Source organism: Rhinolophus sinicus, chromosome 6 (assembly GCF_057876585.1).
Source record: "Rhinolophus sinicus isolate RSI-liver-muscle chromosome 6, RSI-T2T, whole genome shotgun sequence".
In the NCBI taxonomy this organism is placed as follows: Eukaryota; Metazoa; Chordata; class Mammalia; order Chiroptera; family Rhinolophidae; genus Rhinolophus; species Rhinolophus sinicus.
The window spans coordinates 42870775-42891029 of NC_142506.1; the positions used below are offsets into that span (position 1 = coordinate 42870775).

The following is a 20255-nucleotide window of genomic DNA, read 5'->3' on the forward strand; positions in this document are numbered from 1 at the left end:
CTTTTGTGCTTTTCATAATAGTTACAGTATTTTTTCTTAGGTTAAGAGTCTGAGGTTGGGCCCAGACAGAAAAATTACCCATGTCCTATCAGTTCTGACCCGGTTTACTTTCACCTCCTGCTTACAGATGCAAGGTTGCCTGTGAGGTATATGATAACTACATATTTCAGTCCAAAACATGACATTTAAACACCATCATTCCCACCCTAATTTGTGAATTTCTAACTATAAAATTCTGTGCAGACCTAAAAGAAAAATGTGCAAAGAATACAGGCAGTTCACCCAAAAGGAAATTCAAATGGCTCAAACAAATATATGAGAGGGAGGGAGGGAGGGAGGGAGGGAGGGAGGGAGGGAGGGAGGGAGGGAGGGAGGGAGGGAGGGAGAGATTCTGTCTAATTTATAATGGGAGACATGGAAATTAAAATGACAGGCAGCATCCTTTTCCGTTTTTCAGTTTATGGAAGATCAGAAAGTTTGACGCCATTGCATCGATGAGGATGAGCTCGACCAGGCGATGCCGACAGGAATGGAAATTGCGGCAGTCTTTATGGGAAGCACTTGTTATATCTACTAAAACTGTAAATGCATATATTCCTTGATCCTGCAGTATTACTTCTAGGATTTTTTAAAATAAACTTTATTTTTTAGAGCAATTGCAGGTTCTGAGAGGAGGGTAACAAAACTGAGAGGAGGGTAACAGATTTCCCATATGCCCCTCCGCGACACAGGCACAGCCCTCCCCCGTCAATGTCCCCACCAGAGGGGACATTTGTTACAATCAATGAACCTGTATTGACACGCCATTATTCAAAGCCCATAGATGGCCTCCGGGTCACCTTTGCTGGTGTACATTCTATGGGTTTGCACAAATGTATAATGACACCATCGTTAGAGTGTCATAGACAATAGTTGCACTGCCCCATGTCCCCCGTCCACCATTTCCCCCCCTTCCCCCTTCAAGCCGTTCTCAGTCTAGTTGTGGAGGACACAGCTCCCTTGCTCATGCTGGTATTATGAGCATTGAGTTTTACCTGGCTGAGGCAGTCAGTGGGTCGCTGGTCGTCGGTCAGCTACTCACAGCAGCTCACTGCGGCTGTTGCTGGCTGCTGGCCAGTTGCCAGTCACGCTAGCTGCCAGCTGCTCACCGTGGTCCATGGCAGCCCATGGCAGCCCAGCTCCAGGTCGAGCCGTTGTTCACCATCTTAGCCTTAGTAGAGGGCGCAGCTCACTGGCCCAAGTGGGAATCAAACCGGCGACCTCGGTGTTAGGAGCACAGCGCTCCAACCACCTGAGCCACCTGGCTGCCCAAAATTCCCTTATTTTAAAAACCACTTGGAGTCAGATTTCTGTCCCAAATCAGCACATCAACCTAGACCTCTCCTGTGAGTTCCAGGTGCCCTTGGACATTTTCATTTGGTTCTTTCATAAGCACCTCAAGCTTTACAGGTCCAAGACTGAACTCTTGATCTTTTCCCCCAAATCCTCTTCCTCTAGTATTTTCATCACAATAAGTAGCCACCAATCCATCAAATCATTCATGCCAGAAACACATAGGTCGTCCATGATTCCTGCCTCCTCTCCTCCCGATCCAGCCAAATCCATCTCGACAGTCCTCAGATTTGTCCACTTCTCTCCATTTCCAGTGTGGCTAGTCTAGTCCGTGTCACCCTCATCTGTCCCCTGGACAACTGCCGTGGTATTGACTGGCCTCTTTACTCTGTCTCACACTTAATCCATGTTCCTTACAGCAACCACTGAGGTTTTTAAAAAATCAATAGTTATTTCATTTTCTATAGTGTAGCAGTTAAAAGAAGGGACTGTGGAGGGGGCACACAGGCTAATTATCTATTGCTATGCACCGAATCTCCCCAAACTTGAATGGCTTAAAACACGATTTGGTATCTCAGTTTGTGAGCTGGGAACCAGGCAGACTTCGCTGCTGCCTCTGTCTCCAGGTCGACCAGGAGACCGCCATCAGTCAGCCAGGGCTGCAGTCTCATCTGAAGGCCTGACCAGGGCAGGACCTGCATCCAGGCTCATTTGTTTGGCTGCTGGCAGGATTCTAGGCCTCGCGGGATCTTGGCTGGAGGCCATTTCTAGTTCATGGCCCCAGGGGCTACTCCACAGGGCAGCTCACCACATGGCAGTGCTTCTCATTCGGCTGTGCCTGGCAGTGCTTGGCACAGACTGGGTTCAGTAAATGTTGCTTAGTGACCCTGATGTTCAAGTGGAATTCCAGTTGTAAATAAGTCTATGTCCTCCTATTGCCAGTGATTTGAAGGTAGAAATTGGACCATGTTGTGGCTTCCGTTCTACACCCTTCAATGGCTTCCATCCCCTCGAGATAAAAGCCAAACTCCGGACAGTGCCAGAGCCCTGCAGTTACCCAAACGCATGCTGTTCCGTTCCTCATGCTGCTTGCCCACTGTCTGCCCTGAGCGTACAGGTTCTTCCCACTTGTGGGTCCGGACCATTCTTTCCTGATCTCTGCCTGGCTAACTCCTGCTTACCCTCCAGGTCTCCACTTAATTATTACTTCTTCAGGGAGGACTTTGAATGCTTGCTCTAAGTTGGACCATTGGGTATGTTCTTCCACAGTGCCCAGTACAGCATCCACTACAGTTAGGAATTCCATATTCATGGGATTATCTGGTTAATGTCTGCCTCCCTCTCTAAACTGCAACCTCAATACAGGGACCCTATCAGCTTTGCTTACCACTGTATCCCCACCTACTAACACAATGTCTGATAGGCATAATAGACTCACATATTTAATATAAAATAGGAATTTTAGTCAATCACATGAAAGTATTGAAGTTGAGCTTTCATGGTCAAATTGACAAGGAACATTTGCATTCCTTGAATTCTTGAATGAAGATTTTCTTTTTACCACAAAGTAGTTTCAGAGTCATTTGGCTGCTATGTAGGTGTCAATAATATGAATTTTTGGTCTGAGCTGGGCATAGATTTAATGGACACTTTTCTAAAACATGCAACTGAAAGACAAGTTGAAGTACAGACTAAGTTTTTAATCCATATACTTAAATACCAATCTGGGCAGTAGCAAAATTAGAAGCCTACATACCCAACTCTGTTTATACAATCAAGACATTTTTAACACACGATTAAACAAATGAAAAGCCAGTAATCATGTCCTTAGATGCTGGATCTTAAATATAAAAACTTTAAACTGTTTTGTCTCTATTCATTATTTTCCTTTATCCTAACTTTCTCTTTCTTTTGTCCAGTCTATTGCTAAATTAAAATTACAGTCAGATCTTTTAAGCCTGTTAGTCTCAGAAATTTCAGCTGTTTTTTCCCACCTTATACACACTGCGGACACTTATCACAGTGGTTCGAAACAGCTGAGTATTCTCAAGTTTCTTTATTCCTTGTTGGGTGTGGATACAGGATTTTCTGGGCTTTAGGTATTTCAATACAAAATGGTAATGCCTCCAGTCCTGTCCACGTCACGGGATATCCTGAAGATAAAATGAAACAACGCAGAGAGCAGCCTGAAGAGGGTGACCATGTTCTTTGTGCACTTTGTGTACACACACATACTGTATTTGTAAGATTTGGGGGACGTTGTGAGGTGATTCTAGAAAGTTCAATTACCCCACATTAAAATTAGTTCACAAAAGAAAAAAAGGCCAAATATGCAGACCATTAAGACCTTGAACTGAAATCACAGAGCAGATACACAATTGGTAATGTGAAGACTGACGAACCCAGTACATTTCTGTGTTTAATCAAAGAAATTCTGCATCACAAAACAAACACAAAACTTCCAAATCATCCCAAGTCAGTGATATTTTCACTTCTCAGAATGATAGAGCCCAATTCATGGATTTCATGATTTCTAGCAATGTATCATGCACTAACTTAGAAATCTAACTTAGAATTCACTTATTATAGTAAGAACACATTTAGATTCTAGGCTTTACCCACAGACCATGTGGAAGGTGATGCCATCTGGCTAAGTTGCCAAAGGATCCTTCTTACAATGTTTCAAATATGTAGATTTTTGTGAATAAGAAACATTTCCTATTATTTAGCACCTTAGGCTCAAGTGAAAAAAAGATTTTGGCATAGAATTCTAGTCTTCCTATTTAATTTCCTGATAATTCTGGTGTCCTTGCCAGGAAATTATGTATCAAAGTACATTTTTAAAATTCTGGCATCATTTAAATCTTTGGATGAGTCCTTTATCTGGAATTGCTCAATAAACAGTTTGAGTTAATTAAATAACACAGTTCTTATGCCCCTTCGAGATTTTATAATGGGGTTTTTAAAAATTGAAATAGGATCTTACCAAATAATTCTAGATGGCAAAATATATATTGTCCCAGGTCAGCAATCGGCAATCTTGGATGTATGAACAGTACTGAATGCTAGCAATAATCCACGTGAGTGCCAAGAACATAACTCAAAGTAAACAGAACAGAATACAAGAGTGGATAGGAACATCCCTCCTTTGGGGCTGGTCTGGCCTACGTAACTGGCTATCACCCTAAACAGAAGTGAGCTGCATGTCACCGCAAGGCAGACCACATGCCCACCTGCTCTCAGTTTAAATGAGATGCCAACACTTTTTTTGGAAACTAAATACATTTTAATAGAAAACAAAATACAAAAAACTCTTTTCAGAAAACAGAAATATTTAATCTTTTTTCCACAAATTAGAACTTGCTTTATCCTCAAAACATAGTTTTATATGCGTGCATACGTACTTACAATTTGTTTCACAAAGTGTTTTCTATTAAACTGCTATTGCAATGCAGGAGGTGGGAGTGGATGGTCCTAAGGAGAAAAAGACGTTGAAAAAGCCACACCTCTGAGTAAATACTCATTTGGAAATTCAACACTTAATAATTCTATCTTTTGACTTTTCGCTTCAAATTATTCTCATTTCTTTACCACAATCTGTCCTTTCAGGGAAGAGAATTGCTAATAGAAGTGCAGCCAAGAAAAGAACCTTTCTTTCCCACCATCACTGCAAGAGCCCAAGACTTTCTCAATCAAATCCACCCACTTCTAGAAACATGTCAGCGGGAGTAGCCGATCTGTTACCCAGAAAGTTTCCCTTTCTTCCCAAACACTGTGCTACCAAATTCTCTGAGTTCCCTGAACCTCAAAATTCCAAGTGTCACGGCCAGTGCCAGGGGTATGACCTGAATGATGAGCGCAGAGAAGGCTCTGCCAGTGCTGCGGTCCCCTCTCAATAATAATAATAATAATATTATAATTACAATAACAATAATAAAAAATCCTGTTCTCTGTAATTATGGAAAGTCTTTTTGCCGGGACAACCCTGCCCCCTTTGCCAGTCCCCAGCCCTGTATTCCCACACCTGTAAAGATCCCCTTCCCCGGTGCCTAACGACAGGCGACCTTGTGGCCCTGCTCCTCGGACAGCACTCGGCGCCCAGGCCACGCCAGGGCCCCCCCAGGCCGATGCAGCACCGGCGTCAGCAGCTCTTGTGGGTTTCACAAACGGGAAAGAGTTGGAGGTGCGGGCGCTCGCACGGGGACGTGGAGCAATCTCGGTGGGACTTGCAATCTGACCTCGCGAGCATTTCAGTTCTTGATCTCATGTCTGCTTGTCACCACCTGTCCCCCCACCCCAGTCCTGAGACGTGGGGAGCCGAGTGAAGGGGTGCCGTGCTCAGGACGCCTGCACAGCGGAGGGTAATAAATGGGGAGTCTTTCACAGTCAGTGATTCCATCAGTTTGTCGCGAGACTTGCCATGTGGAGGCCAGCGCCGCCCCAGCCCGCCCCAGCGAAGGCGACGGTCAATGGTCCGGGCTCTCCTGCGAGATGCCGGTCACCAGCAGGAGGTTGCAGGCCATGAAGCGCACGCTCAGGACGCTGCTCACCGGGCCGCTGTACACGCCCACCAGCTCGCCCGAGGAGCCGTCGGCCGGTGCGCCCCCGTGCGCGCCCCGGACGTCCCACACGCGCACCGAGTTGTCCATGGAGGCCGAGGCGATCAGGCTGCTGTCCGGGCTGAACGTCAGGCTGGTGATGTTGTCCGAGTGGCCTCTGAGCTCCTTGTAAAGGGTCCCGGACGCCAGGTCCCACAGCTTCAGGCGCTGGTCCTCGCCGGCCGACGCCAAGTACTTGCCGTTGGGAGAAAAGGCGAGGGACAGCACGGGGCCACGGTGGCCCGTGAAGAGCCTCACCGAGCCGCCCTGCTGGGCGCTCCACAGCCGGACCGTCTTGTCTGCGGAGCCCGTGGCCAAGTAGTTCGAGTTGGGGTGGAACTTGACGCAGTCCACGTCCGCCAGGTGTCCTGCATATATTCTCAGCGGGTACGTCCGATCAAATGACCACAGCCTCGCTGTGCGGTCGTGGGACCCGCTGGCGAAGTACAGGCTGTACGGGCTAATGTCCAGGTCCCACACAGGGTACGCGTGTCCCTGGTACAGCACAGTGTTGGTGAAGCTCCCCAGGTCCCAGTACCTAATGGACATGTCTTCAGAACAAGACAGCAGCCCTGAGCTGTCCGCGAGGAAGCGCGTGCTGTACACTGGGCCACAGTGTCCTCGCAGGATCTTCATCTCTGTGCCCGCAGTTTCATCCTCATCATCCTGGGACGTCCGGTGAGGGTGGCAAAGGAGACACACAAGAAAGAGACGTTTAGTGGTCTGCCATGGAAAACAAAAACTTCAGGGCAAAAAACGGCACTGCTTGGGCAACAGCATCTATTCAGTAAACGACAGTCGTCTTGCCGATAAGGGTGACCCCAGGCAAACGGCTCATAAGAACCTAACTGAACAAAAAGTCTACAACTGACACACTGCTTTCCTTAACTTCATCGTGCAGCCATGACTATATCAAATCAAAGATCTGGAAATACAAGGCTATTATTATCAAGTAATGACTGGGGTCTTACTCTTAGGCTGAGGATAACAGATTTCAAAAGCCAATTAAAAAGCAGCTTATGGGAACTTTCATTGTTAATTCTGATATCTGCTGTTAGAAACTATTTATGTTCAGTTCTTAGATTCTTTTATTTCTTTTATTCTATAGGTATGTCAGGTTTAGCTGCTTCAAAAGCCACTTTGCTCCCCATTTTCAATCCACTAAAAAAATCCTGGCACATTCATTACTCCCACGACTGGGGTCAATGACAAAGGCAGATGTGGTCTCAGTTCGAGATGAACACGGAACCATTGCAGGAGTTTAGCCAAAATACAACCTGATGTGTCAGAATTACGAGTGAGCCCGGAGGTTGCAGTTCTCAGTAAATGACACTCACGCCCTGCAACCAGGAATAAACTGCTGGTGTCCAAAAAGAAATGAAGAAGATGAAGTTTTAAACCTGTGACCTTATGGAGGGTCTCAAACATTTTCCTAAAGTAACAAAACAAGGCATGGACTCAGAATTGCTTTAAACATGCCAAGTGACTCATGTGATTCTTGGAAATAATTCTTATGTGTGAGGACACGAGAAAAGCCAGCCACTCACAGTCCTAGGGAGAGAGTCTCACCAGGACACTATCTGTGTTCAAAATCCCTTTTCCCTTCATTCTCTCACAGGCAACCTCCTTAAAACCACAACTGTCTCCATCTTGGAATTCATAAATTAAAATGGTTTTAATGAAACACTAGAAGAAGGAAGAGTAAGATGAAGTCTCTTAAACCAACCGGCTTTATTGGAATAGAAATGAGAGCCTTAGGTTCTTGTATAGGAAAAGGGCATCCTTTTAACCTCTATTTGAAAACCATTAAATTTAAAATAAAACAAACACTTCCAATGTGTACATATTAGAAAGTTAAGGGACACTAAACATGGATGTCCATGATTATTCAAAAATGGTTATTCCAGGGGCGGCCGGTTAGCACAGTTGGTTAGAGCGCGGTGCCCTTAATAACAAGGTTGCCGGTTCGATCCCCACATGGGCCACTGTGAGCTGCGCCCTCCACAACTAGATTGAAACAACTACTCGACTTGGAGCTGATAGGTCCTGGAAAAACACACTTAAACAAAAGATCTTTTTTTCTTTTTTTTTTTTTTAAAGGCTATTCCAGACATTCAACATTAAAGATACATAAGCATTTGGGAGCTTAAGGTTCTACTGAGTGTTACCAAGAATATTAGCCATTTTCCTTTCCAAAGAGGTCACGATACTTTATCATTTCAAGAATGACTCGTTACTCTACACCAGAAAGTTGATATGAGAAATATGGGAGGAAGAAAGGACCCAATGGATTCCACAAAGATCCTTTGCGAGGTAGCGGCAGGTCAGAGGGCACGTTCCTCTGAGCCCTGCATGGTCTTCGCGGAGAGCAGGAAGCGACAGGACAGTGTCTTCGCCTGAGTGGGGACCTGACTAGCGTGCTCACAGGTGGAAGAGGAGGGCAAGCTGGCACTTCCCCAGAGTCTTGACAGTTGTCCCAAGCCTGTGGAAAGGTGCCTGGTTGACTCTCCAGACCAAGAAATGGGGGAACCAGACGTTCCTGCTGGCTATCACTATCAGCCCTTTGCCGGGAACACAGCTTCAAATGACCCAGCCACGTCTTCCTCTGTGGCTCGGCTCAGTCCCACAAGGGCCTCAGCACCGTGGAACTGAGAGCCTGGTACAAGCAGCTGGGCACACATGTCCGTCCCCACAGATCTGTCTTTCCTCTCATGCTAATGGGACAAAACTCCCCAACTTGCTACAATGACTGAGCCCTCCACAGTAAATGGGCATGCATCCCAAACAGAAGTCATTATATGCATATTCGTGTAATAATAAACTGTATTATGTACTTTATACGGCTTGCATAACATAGAAATTGAAGAGGAATAAAAAGTATTAACAGATCTTCAACTATTGTCTGATGCACCCCTGTACCGTAGTTTGCAGACCCTGATTTAGACCATGGAGGCCCTACACACCGCAGGCTGCCCCTGGACAGGGGCATCCCAGGGCCTCAGCACACATGCCCGTCTTCCCCAGATCAGGGGTACCTGGGGCCTGGGATCTGCCATTGGGCACTTCTCACTAATTAGTTGCTGGGGGACTGAAAGAAATGAAGTGTGGCCGGCTTTGGGAGTGGGTTAAGACTTGCAAGGCCGCACTGCCATCTGCGTGAGACGATGGTAGCCTGTCCTAGAACAGAAACGCCAGCTACGGCTAGCGTGAATGGACATGAGTGCTCTGAGTGTAAAGTTCCCACTGGGTTTCCAAGAAGGAGAATGTAATGGGTCTCAATAAGTTTTTAGGTTGCTTACATTTTAAATAACGTTTTTGCCATACTGGACGAAATACATTATTAAAATTAATTTTGACTATATACTTTTTTTAATGTGGCTTTAGAAAAATCTAAATTACATATGGCTCACATTATAGTTCTATGGAGCAGCATAGATCTAAACGACAGTTTTATATACAAATTACAGAACTGAATATTAATGACAAAACTGAATTCTTTCCTTTTCAAACGTAAAGACTACCAGATTGGGAGACGGATCACGAGACACTAAGTGAAGTGAACCCAGGTGTTGTCGTGGGGCTAAGCAGGTGGAAGGCTGCTGGTGACGGGGTGGGCGTGTACACATAGCAGAAAGAGCAAACCCCTGCTTTGCTATCTGTGGTTCGGCCAAGTTGTTCACATATTAAAAACACATAGCTGCCAATCAACAAGGGTAAAAGCTGGATCTCATTTCTATCTCCGTCTCGTGTGGAATAGTGTGGAGCGAGCAGGCCCACTGCTCTCCACGTGCAGTGTCTGAAGAAGGGGCCACTGGCACAGGGTGAGGACAGGGGCCCCGCAATGCCAGGTAACAGATTCCAAAACTTACTCTAGATTATCTTCAAGGTGGACATAACAGAAGCTATGGGCCAGTGCTGTCAATCCAGTTTTATTTGGCACACTTAACAGAGAAAATAATATGCTTACATAGGACCTTTCGGTTACTGTGCTCGGTTTTTTTAAAACTGAGATAATTCACATACTATCAAATTCACTCTTTTAAAGTGTACAATTCGATGGTTTTTTTTGTACGTTCACAGAGTTGTGCCGCCATCACCACTATCAGGGTGGAGAACATTCCATCACCTGAAAAAGAAACCCTGTGCTCATGAGCAGTCACTCCCCAAACCCCTGGCAAGAACTGACTTACTTTCTGTCTCTTTGGATATGCCTGTTCTGGAAATTTCCTAGAAAATACAATAGTCGGTCCTTTGTGACTGGCTCCTTTTACCCAGCACAATGTTTACAAGGTTCATCCATGTTGTAGCACTCTCACTACGTATTTTCATTCCTTTTTGTGGTTGAATAATATTCCATTGTATGGACAGACCACAATTTATCTGTTCATCAGCTGATGGCCATTTGGGCTGTTTCCATTTTGGGCTCTTATGAATATGCTATGAACATTCATGGACAGGTTTTTGTGTGGACATATATTTTCATTTCTCTTGGTTACATAGCTAGAAATGGGATGGCTGGGTCTGATCAGTGCTTTAAGTGCCTGCAGTCAAAATATTTTAGCCAGTAACTTATGCAACAGTTACTGCTTCACAGAAATTAAAGCCCAGACTGCAAATCAGCTTTTTAATTTGATTTTGTGGTGCTTTCTTACTTCCTATCACCTCTTTGGTCCAATTTATTTTAACCTGTTTGGCTTTTACAAGCATGTGGGTTTGTGACCTTTGCATTAAGGATCTTGATTTTAATTGTGAATTCTACAAGGAAGAAAGTACAAGTTTTCATTGAAGAAACATTAAATACCAACTACCAGAACTAATTTATACCTTGCTTTCCCCCAAAATGTTCCTTGTCAGAAATCAAAAAGAAAACTTCCCTGAACTGCTGTGACAAAACGGGTGGGGGTGTAGAAATTCCAAACAGAAAACCCCTCAAAAACAGACTAGGAGGATCTCAAGTTCAGTTCTAAAGTTAAAAACAACCACCACCACCACCATAAAAAACCCAGTTTGTTCTTAAGGAAAGCAGAGGCTAGAATCAATGGGGGACTTTCAATGCAGATAACGAATAAGCAGAAAGACGCTTCAAACAGCCACTGTTCTGACATCCTTCGTTCTCTCTGAGGTGGGGGGCACCCCCCTGCCTGCTCAGCCTGAGACACTGATGTCTTCCTGGACTCGTTCTTCCTCAGCTCCTCCATCCACCCAGGGACTGAGCTCTTGTCTAACCTGTCCATTGGCGCGACCCCTGGGCTACCACGGTCTCCCAAAGAGACAGTGGATCCGTACTGCTTCCTGTCTCACCCCTCCCAACTCCAGCCATATTTAACTTCTTCCGGTTCCTGGAATTCATCACATTATTCTTCACTTCCGGGTCTTCAAATACTTGTCTGCTGATGCCTGGAAGCCTTCACAGAACAAGTCATAGAGCTAGTTTTCAGTCATAGCCAGGGAAAAATGTTAACATTTAAAATTTTAGTCTAATGTTTTTTTCCATTGTTGTGTCTTTCTTCCTTTATATTAAATTTTAATGCCTAGAATAATCCTGAAACTCAGTACCATCACAGCTAATAAGGTCACTAGAAATAATTAATTTTTTTTGTATTTACAGAGACTTTAAAGTACATTAGGGCAGTGTCCCTCAGTTGCATGAAGAGGCTAGAATTATCTCCAAAGAAAAATTTGACAATTCAAATACATGTACAATGAAAGACATTTTAGAGGGTACTGTAAAATTCTAGAAATCATAGTTTGTACATTACAATTTGGACTCTTTACTCCTCTAATCATATTGTCTCAGTTGCAAGAAGCAAAAATTCAAAGGACATACAAACTAGAAGGTAACCAAGAAAACAGGAACAGGAAAAAAAAAGAGCTTAATTTGTGCATCCAATATTCTTGATATCCTATCAGCAACTGGATATTAACTTGAGTGATTTTTGTTTCATTCCTTAATTTTTCACCCCTGTGCAAAGAATTTTCCACCCAAAGTAGGCTGAGGCACAACTAACTGCATTTCAGAGGTGATATGACAAAATCACATCAGCCCTCAGCTTTTGTGGGGCCACTCCCAGGGACAGGTAACTTCGTGAAGTTCAACTTTTATTTCCCTTCGCACACATTTTTCCTAAGGCAGTGCTTCTCAGTGACTAGACACTGAGGCCACTCGGCCTGCCCTTTTCAACGACCATTCCCAATCAAAGCAACAAGATCATTACACTGACTGATGGAGGAAAACGTCAACTCTCTGCGTGCTTTTCAGAATGGGGTTTGGAACAGCCTGGGCACATGAAGCCAGAGGGCTTGCACGCCAGGTGACGGTGGGGCCACAGAAAGCAGGCGCTCATCTACTGTCGATGAGTGGACAAGAGCACAATATTTGTCACAATTGAAAGTGCAGACCCTCTGATCCAGGAAGCTTACTTGTGTGTATATTTGCACCACACACACACACACACACACACACACACACACACACACACACACACAGCAAATCTCAATGTTAGCTAAAGGTCTTTAATCAGGCTTAGCAATGCTATGCACATTTCAGATAGTGGTCGATCCTGAGCGCTCATTAACAGTGCTGAGTTGCTGTTGTTAAAAGCAGTGTTCATCTTTTCCAAGGCTAGGCCTGAGCAGGAACTCAATGGTAGCGGGCACCTGCCATCAGTCTGCCCTTAGCCACATGGGGGACACAATGGAGTCCGTTCTCCACAGGTCTGTCCTGTTTGGTAAGGACATTCTAAGCAAATTAGTAAGGCAGATGTAGGCAAGAAACAATGATACCCATACCTCCTCTTCCAGGACATCACAAGCCAAGTGGACACGGGACACGTCGACTCGATGAGGTCCCGGCTTTAACTTCTTGGATCGCAGGCTCCACAGCTTGATACAGGAGTTGTCGAAGCCCGCGGCGAGCAGCTTGCTGTCCGGGGAGATCTCGGCCGTGTTCAGCAGCTGCTCGGTGTTGTAGAAGGCGTAGAAGCAGATGGTGGTGAGGGACGGAGGGCCGTCCTTGACGCGCCTTATGCTGTCCTGCAGGACGGCCAGGGCGGCCTCGTCATGCAGGACAGGCGCGGGCATGTCGGCGGGCTCCAGGCCGCTGCCCTCGCCTCGCGCGGCGCTGCCGCTGGCGTAGAGCTGGTAATCTGTCCTCTTGGCAGGCTGCACATCCAGGTGGATATGCAAGGTGAGCACTTGGCAGAGCGCGGCGTTGTTGTCACTCTGGAGGTAGCGGACAAGGTAGTTGTAGCTCTCTTCCTGGAGGCGGACCACGTACTTGTTATCTAGGAAAGCTCGGAGCTTGAAGTTGGACAGCACGTCCTGGATGCTCTGTGTGGTCTGCAGCTGCTCGATGACGTCCTTCTGGCTGGCGTTATGCAGAAACATCCCATGGAAGCGGCTGTAGAAACTCTCCACTGTGCTCTTCGGACTGTTCTGGACCAGGGTGAGATGGAGGTAGACGAAGAGAGGATACAGGAGGGGCATCACTTCGTGGCTATGCTGGGAGTCAGAATCTGAAATGAAAAGCGTGAGGGCTTTACAATCAGCAGAACCTCAAAGGACAACGTGACCCTCCTGGGGGGCCCACCGTCACATCACACTTGTCAGGACCCCATTCCCTGAGGCTAGCGGTTGAACTCTAAGCCCAACAAAGAATTCTGGAAACTCAAGAGTCCATGCCTTTTGACTGAACAAGGAAGAGCATGTACTCGAAGTCCAGCAAACTTGGCTGTGAACTTGGCCATAAAGAAGGCACTTGATGCCCAGAGAGTTAAGGGACTTGCCTAAGCTTCCACAATTCAGTAGCATGTACCCAGATCCTCAAGGTTTAGTATTTTCCCCAATATATCAGTGCTTCTCGCATTGGTACCTTAGACCTCTGAATGTCTGCAGTTATATTTTCAGGAGACTCTGAGCTCTTCACAGAAACGTTTTAACTTGACGACAATTTAAAAAACAATGAACACAAGTATATTCAGAATTATGTGGAATGCCATTTAGCGAGTAAGTATTGACATGGTTTTACTGCTCTATCTTGTTTTGTGACGACTTCTGGCATTCATCACCTACAGAAATACCAAAGCACTTATTTTATGGGGTCATTAACACGTCTGGCTACCCAGGTTGCCATGTCCTAATGCTAAGATGACAACATTCAGGGGCGGCCGGATGGCTCAGTTGGTTAGAGCGCGAACTCTCAACAACAGGGTTGTCAGTTCGATTCCCACATGGGACGGTGGGCTGTACCCTCCATAACTAGATTGAAGAGAACGAGCTGCCGCTGAGCTTCCGAAGGGGCAGCAGATGGCTCAGTTGGTTTAGAGTGTGAGCTCTCAACAAGGTTGCCAGTTCAATTCCCACATGGGATGGTGGGCTGCGCCCCCTACAACTAAAGATTGAAAATGGTGATTGGACTTGGAGCTGAGCTGCGCCCTCCACAATTAGACTGAAGGACTGATGGAGCCTGCAGAAACACACTGTTCCCCAATATTCCCAATAAAATTTAAAAAACAAAAAAAACCCCACAAAAAACCTTAACTTAAAAAAAAATGACATTCATTCATAATTTGCCCATATCTGTCAGTGCATTTATTTTGATTTTGTTGATTAAAGAGTAAAACTTCTCTTTTGCAGTGTTAAGTTACAAACAAGACATTTTTGTTATTAAGCCTAAAGCTTTAACTAGTTTGAGACTTTAAGAACATGAAACTATGTGACAAAGAATGTTCAAAAAAGTGTACAGCTTTGACATGAGCTAATGAGAAAGGCTCAGGTGTGCGTGACACGTAAATAAGTGAGGGGGAGTAAACAGAGAGCTGTGAGGGAGCCAAGGCTTCCCGGTCATTCAGAGCCCAGCGGTGGGAGCAGGACCACTGCAGGCACAGCACCTCTGGGAGATGACGGAAAACCAGCCTGTGTCATGGCCATCGGTGCCATCCCTGTGCCCACGTGGGCAGCAGATTGGTCTGGCAAAATCCATCCATCATTCCACTACTCACTCACTGTTAATTTGAACTTTATTGCTTTTGTAGTTTTTGCTTATACTTTACTTGTAAATTAGTTTTGGTTTCATATTATTTCTATCTATTATAGTATAATGTTGATACACATTTAAATAAAAAATGCTTTAGGTCAGCATTTGCACTTCCACTAGCATTTAGTTTTTTCATGAAGAGAAATCCATATATGGCTCAAGTCCTTGGAACACATACTAATTTGATGATGATATCTCTGCTTAGTACCTTATTTCCTTCATCACAGGTGAATTAATTGTATATGTGCATTTTAGAATAAAAGTGTCCCTACTTAAATACGTCTGTAGGAGATGAACTTAAATTACAATGATTCCATTGATCTGGAAGGTACGACTCACCAGCTACTCTGGGCTCCTTACGTGTCTGAGTCAACAGACAAAGAAAGGAGTTACTGTGCTGGCTGGGGCGACAGGTCCTGACTCCCGAGGAGAAACTGGACTGCTAATCCCACAACGGAGGCAGGAAGAGTCTGGAATCCAGGAGATCCCGTAGGGTGTCACTTAGTGTCACCACCTCCTGTGGTTAAGGCCAATGGAAACTACAGCAACCCAATCCAGGCAGGACTAGCAGTGGCCCAGACCTCTCAGGAATGAAGGTTTGGATCACCCACCAGGTAAGGAGCCAGGACGAGGTGAGGTGCGTGCTGAAGACAAAAGGAATGCAGACAGGTAGTGGAAGAAGGTGGTTAAATATCAACTATGACCACTGAGCAGGGACAGGACTGAGGACTGGGACTGTCACGTGTCGTCCTCATTTTGTCATGTTTGTGTGTAAACATGCTCTGTTTTCTTCCCTCTCCTATCCCCTGACCATGTACCAGAAGTTATACTGACTTCATATTATAGTATTTAAGGAAGGGGATGTCAGGAGAAGAGTAAACATCACTCAAAGACTTCGCTTCCTCTTCTGGGGCAGGGGTTAGTGGGTTTTGGTTGTGCTCAGGAGAGCTGTATTATAGTAAGTAGAATTACGACCTTATTGTCTTTACATGACGATTAAGTGTCTTTAAGGAGATGAACATGGGTGTCAAGCTGACGGGGTGGACCTGGGAGGGTTCATTTTATGTTAACTTGGCTGGGTCACGATACCCAGACATTTGGTCAAACACTATTCTGGGTGTTCTGTGAAGGTATCTTTTAGATGAGATTCACACTGAAATTAGTAGACGCTGAGTAAAGCAGATCAGCCTATGATATGGGTGGGCCTCATCTGATCAGTCGAAGGCCTCAGAGAACAGAGGCTGAGCTCCCTGAAGAACAGGGAATCCTGCCAAGGTTGCCCTTCAACTCCTCCCTGGCTGTCCAGCTGCTGGCCTGCCCTGCAGATTTACGACCTGCCAGTGTCCACAGGCACGTAAACCAATCCTTAAAACAAACCTCTCTCTATGTATATCCTGTTGGTTCTGGTGGATGAAAAAAGGGTTTGTATGGGAAGGAACGTCACAGGGTGATCCGATCCTGAATTCCTAGGTGGGCAGGTCACGGTGGGTTGTCACAGCCCAGGCCTACGACGTCTTTTGTGAGAGGTGTAAGCCAGCCCTGTCCACTGCTGTCATGTATCTCGGTCCACAACCTTTGAAGTGACCAAAGTAATACCCCTGAACGGAAGGGGTATTAACTCTTAAGAGCGCATATTTGTTACCTGCCCTGTGAGCCGTCCCCGCCTTGCTCTCCCATGTCATCTTCCTCACGTCCCCTCCTTAATTCCAAGTGCATAAAAGTAACTGAACTGTCACTCTCGGGAGCATCTGAGATCTTGCTCCCCGGCATGTCGTCAGTTTGGCTCAAATAAACTCTTATAATTCTCTGCAGGTTTAGATATTTCTTACGTCAACATTCTATTTCTCTGGAGAATGCTGATTAATACAGATTTTGGTATTTCTTTAAATACTGTAATTCTTTAAAAGACCTCTGGAAAATTTCTTTGCCAAAATACTACTACTAATAATAAAAAAGACTCAATCCTTACTCATTAGACTTCCTGTATTCTATGGGGATGAAGGGTTGTTTTCAAGTCCTTAAAATTTTTAGTTTCAGGATTATATTCCAAATGAGAAACATTTTAATTTAGTAAGGTTAGGAAAAACCTAGCCATTGAGAAACAGGGACACATGCTTTAAAACTTACTGAAATTCACTGTTGTTTCAGCTCAGTTTCAAAACTGCTTACTTTTCTTCCTTGTCTGAAGAGAACCGTGTTGGGTAAAAAATATAATAAATTTCAATCAACACATTCTGTTCGTGGAACAAGGTGAAACTCACAGATGTCTTAACTCTTTTACTCTTGTTCCCTTGCCATCATAACATATAGTTTATATATTTTACTGAAAGTAGACTTGCTTAAAACATTTCTAATTACAAAGGAACATATCCTCTGAAAAGTGTGCTTTTTCCTCCTTCCGTCCATCCACCCACTGAATACAGAACAAACGAGACCCGCTGCTCCTCTCTGCCGGTGGTAAACAAAAGAAACGTGGAGTTTGCAGAGATTAGTAGTGAAAAGGACACTAAGTGAAACACACTGCGCTTGTCAGCTGCTTTCTCCTCACTTCTCTGTAGGGCTGGGCTCCACTGACCACACCTGTCCTTTGTTTTGAAATGCCCGCCACACCTCCTGGCGTGACTCTTCAACCCCTGTACCCCCACTTTTGGGCTCCTCGCCCTCTCACTGCTCTAGTGCCCATGTTACTATAAAGAATGAACAGTGAGTGTTTGCCTCCTATGAGCCAGACGCGCTCCATCCATAGCCATGTCTCCTCTGTTCACCCCCCAGCAGCACACAGCCCGAGACCGGCTCAGCTCCTCCCTGGCCTTGGCCAGCCCGCCCTGGGAGTCTGACGGTGGAATCGAGACCCTGCCCCCCTTCCCACCACACTATGGAGTCCTGGTCCACACTCAGCTCACTTCTCGGCGTCTGCTGGTCCCCCGCCTTACAAAGCCTTTCCTAAACTGCGTTCAGACTAGCTTCACACCAGTGGTCGTCTCCAGCATATAGGACGAGGTGCACACCTCTAGGGCTGGTGTCACCTCTCTCCTCCATCTGGCCCCAGTGCGTCTGGCTTTATCGCCAAGCTCAAAGCCCATTCTCAACAAAGCCAGTCCGTTCACTGTTCCTGCACAAAGAGCCACATCTGCCATCTTGCACGTTTGCTTGTGTCTTCCATATACTCCGTCTCGCAGTTTTGCTCATGTCTTTCCTCCTACTCGCTCTCCACAATTGACCCACACCCAGCCCACCTTACGAGCCCTACCTGCAGCAGCCAGGCCTTCTCTGACACCCATCTAAGCTACTGCCCCTTTCATTCCAAGTGCAATTCCTGTGTACAGCATTCAGCAGCCGAATCCACAACGGTCTGGGAAAACACTGCTACTACATTCAAGTTCAACTTTTATTTAAAAACTTTTACTTTTAGCCTTTTTATGTTCGGATTAGCTCCCAATTTAGATGAATGACTACATGTTATACTTTGTCTTGGTGCTCAGGAAATACGGTTCATTGACTTGGTTGACTGCTCTTCAGAGACTGAGGGCAGAGAAAAATGTTCCAGGAAAAGCAGTCTGTAAGGAAAAACACATACTCACCTCTTCCAAATAATCTGTGACCAATGGATTAAAGAATTAAATTATAGACAATATAACAGACAACTTACTCAGTGTTGAAACAAGACACAAACTTGCAAAGGAAAAGTTTGATAGATTACAGTTTATTGAAATGTAAAATTCTGGGCAAAGGACATTAAGAGATAAAATAAAGAAGGTACCGCATATTAGGGAAAAAGCCTCAGCACCATCAAATACAAGGGGTAGACAGCTATTCTATTGTAAGAGCTCTGGCACATACGTAAGAAAAACATCAGGAGCCCAAAAGAGATAAATATGGTCAGAAAAGTTGGAATCAGGTAGTGATCAGTACCCTTGGTTGTGTTACCTAGCCCGGCAGGTACTCAGTGCGTGACACAACTGGCGGCTGAATGAATGAAACACCAGCTTCCCCACCACCAAAATGGTGGGAGATCTATCACAGAGAAATAATAATCGTGTTTAAAAAACTGAGAAAAATAACTCTCTAAGAACTGATTTAAAAATTTTAAAAACTGCTTAAAGCCTCAAAAACCAAAGTTAACCAACTATTTTTACTTATTAAAAATAACTCATTATCTCCAAGTTCTTGCTTACCTCTGAATGAAATCCTTCTTATAAATTAAACTTTTCTTTTTTTAATCTTAGTGGAGATAGAAAGCAGCTGACCACTGTTCTCAGATATTTAACATTCATATGATATGAGGATCTAAATGAAATTTCTTTCTTTCCACTTTAAACGTAATAGAATCTTTTTATTAGACACTTAATTTTAATGATTTTTTTCCCATTTTTGTAACTATTTAACAGACTGGTCTCTACTTAGCAATTTCATCACTCAACAAGTGTGACACTGATAAGACAACCACTCTCTAGGGTTTTATTTTTTAAACTTTATTTCCTGTAACACTTTGGCCATTTTTCCCCAACCACAGAATATAGGAAATATGGATTCTTTCCTTTAAAATACTAACAATTATAGGATCAAGTAAAATTAGGACAACGTTAAGAGTGTGTAAAACTAGGTATATTATTTTGTTTACATAATGACACCTATATGTAACTTTACCATCAAAAATTATTAATCCAAGGATTGTTCAAATAAGGAAAGTAAATAAAACAACTTCCAAGTATTTTAACTATAGTTTCCCACTAACCAATACATGCTAATTACTCTCAGTCCTTTGAAGGCAGAGAAAGTTTCATATTTCCTACAACTCAAGTTGTTTTATATAAAGAAAATACTCAACAACACTGATTAATAACTAGAATCTATGTGGTCTTTCTTACTGCAATCATCTTTCCAACATTAAAATTATAATCAGTCATCTTACGGCTGGGTGAGTTCACTTGGTTTCCCCTTTGAATTGTCTTCATGTCACATATGAGGATATAAAGACCCCAAAGAGGCCAAGGGACTCCATTTTAAAAGTCACACAGTGAGTCAGAAGAAGTGATTAGAACTCATGTCAACTGAGCTTGTATTTCAGCGGTCATTTCACCGCCCACAAACTGGTCTAAATTACAACTTCTAATTTTTTTGTCTTGCTGGTTCATGAGGACTACTGTCTAGCACTTTTGGAAATAAGGGGGAAAGACCATGTTGAGATGTAGTATATTACTATTAGTGATATCACTGTACATTTCAAACACTCTGCATTAAGCGTGTTTCTCTATACGGCTGTTTAGCGTTCGCACGCGTTGCAGGCACCG

The 20255-nt window shown here is 44.5% G+C and overlaps 1 protein-coding gene across 5 annotated transcripts in view; it reads right to left on the minus strand.

The window, feature by feature from the left end:
* Positions 1-4595: 4595 nt before the first annotated feature.
* TAF5L (TATA-box binding protein associated factor 5 like) overlaps positions 4596-20255 on the minus strand; it is a 28065-nt gene continuing 12405 nt past the window's right edge. For 2 of the 5 annotated variants that reach the window (XM_074316424.2, XM_019754784.3), the window contains exons 4-5: positions 12720-13444; positions 4596-6596 (exon numbers count right to left, since the gene is read on the minus strand). In XM_074316424.2, coding sequence (XP_074172525.1) covers positions 5799-6596; positions 12720-13444 — 1523 coding nt within the window. In that variant the 3' untranslated portion in view covers positions 4596-5798. Of the gene's footprint in view, positions 6597-12719; positions 13445-15303; positions 15609-17091; positions 17147-20255 lie in introns of all 5 variants that reach the window. The other 3 variants (XM_019754786.3, XM_074316425.2, XM_019754785.3) reach the window with 3 other exon arrangements.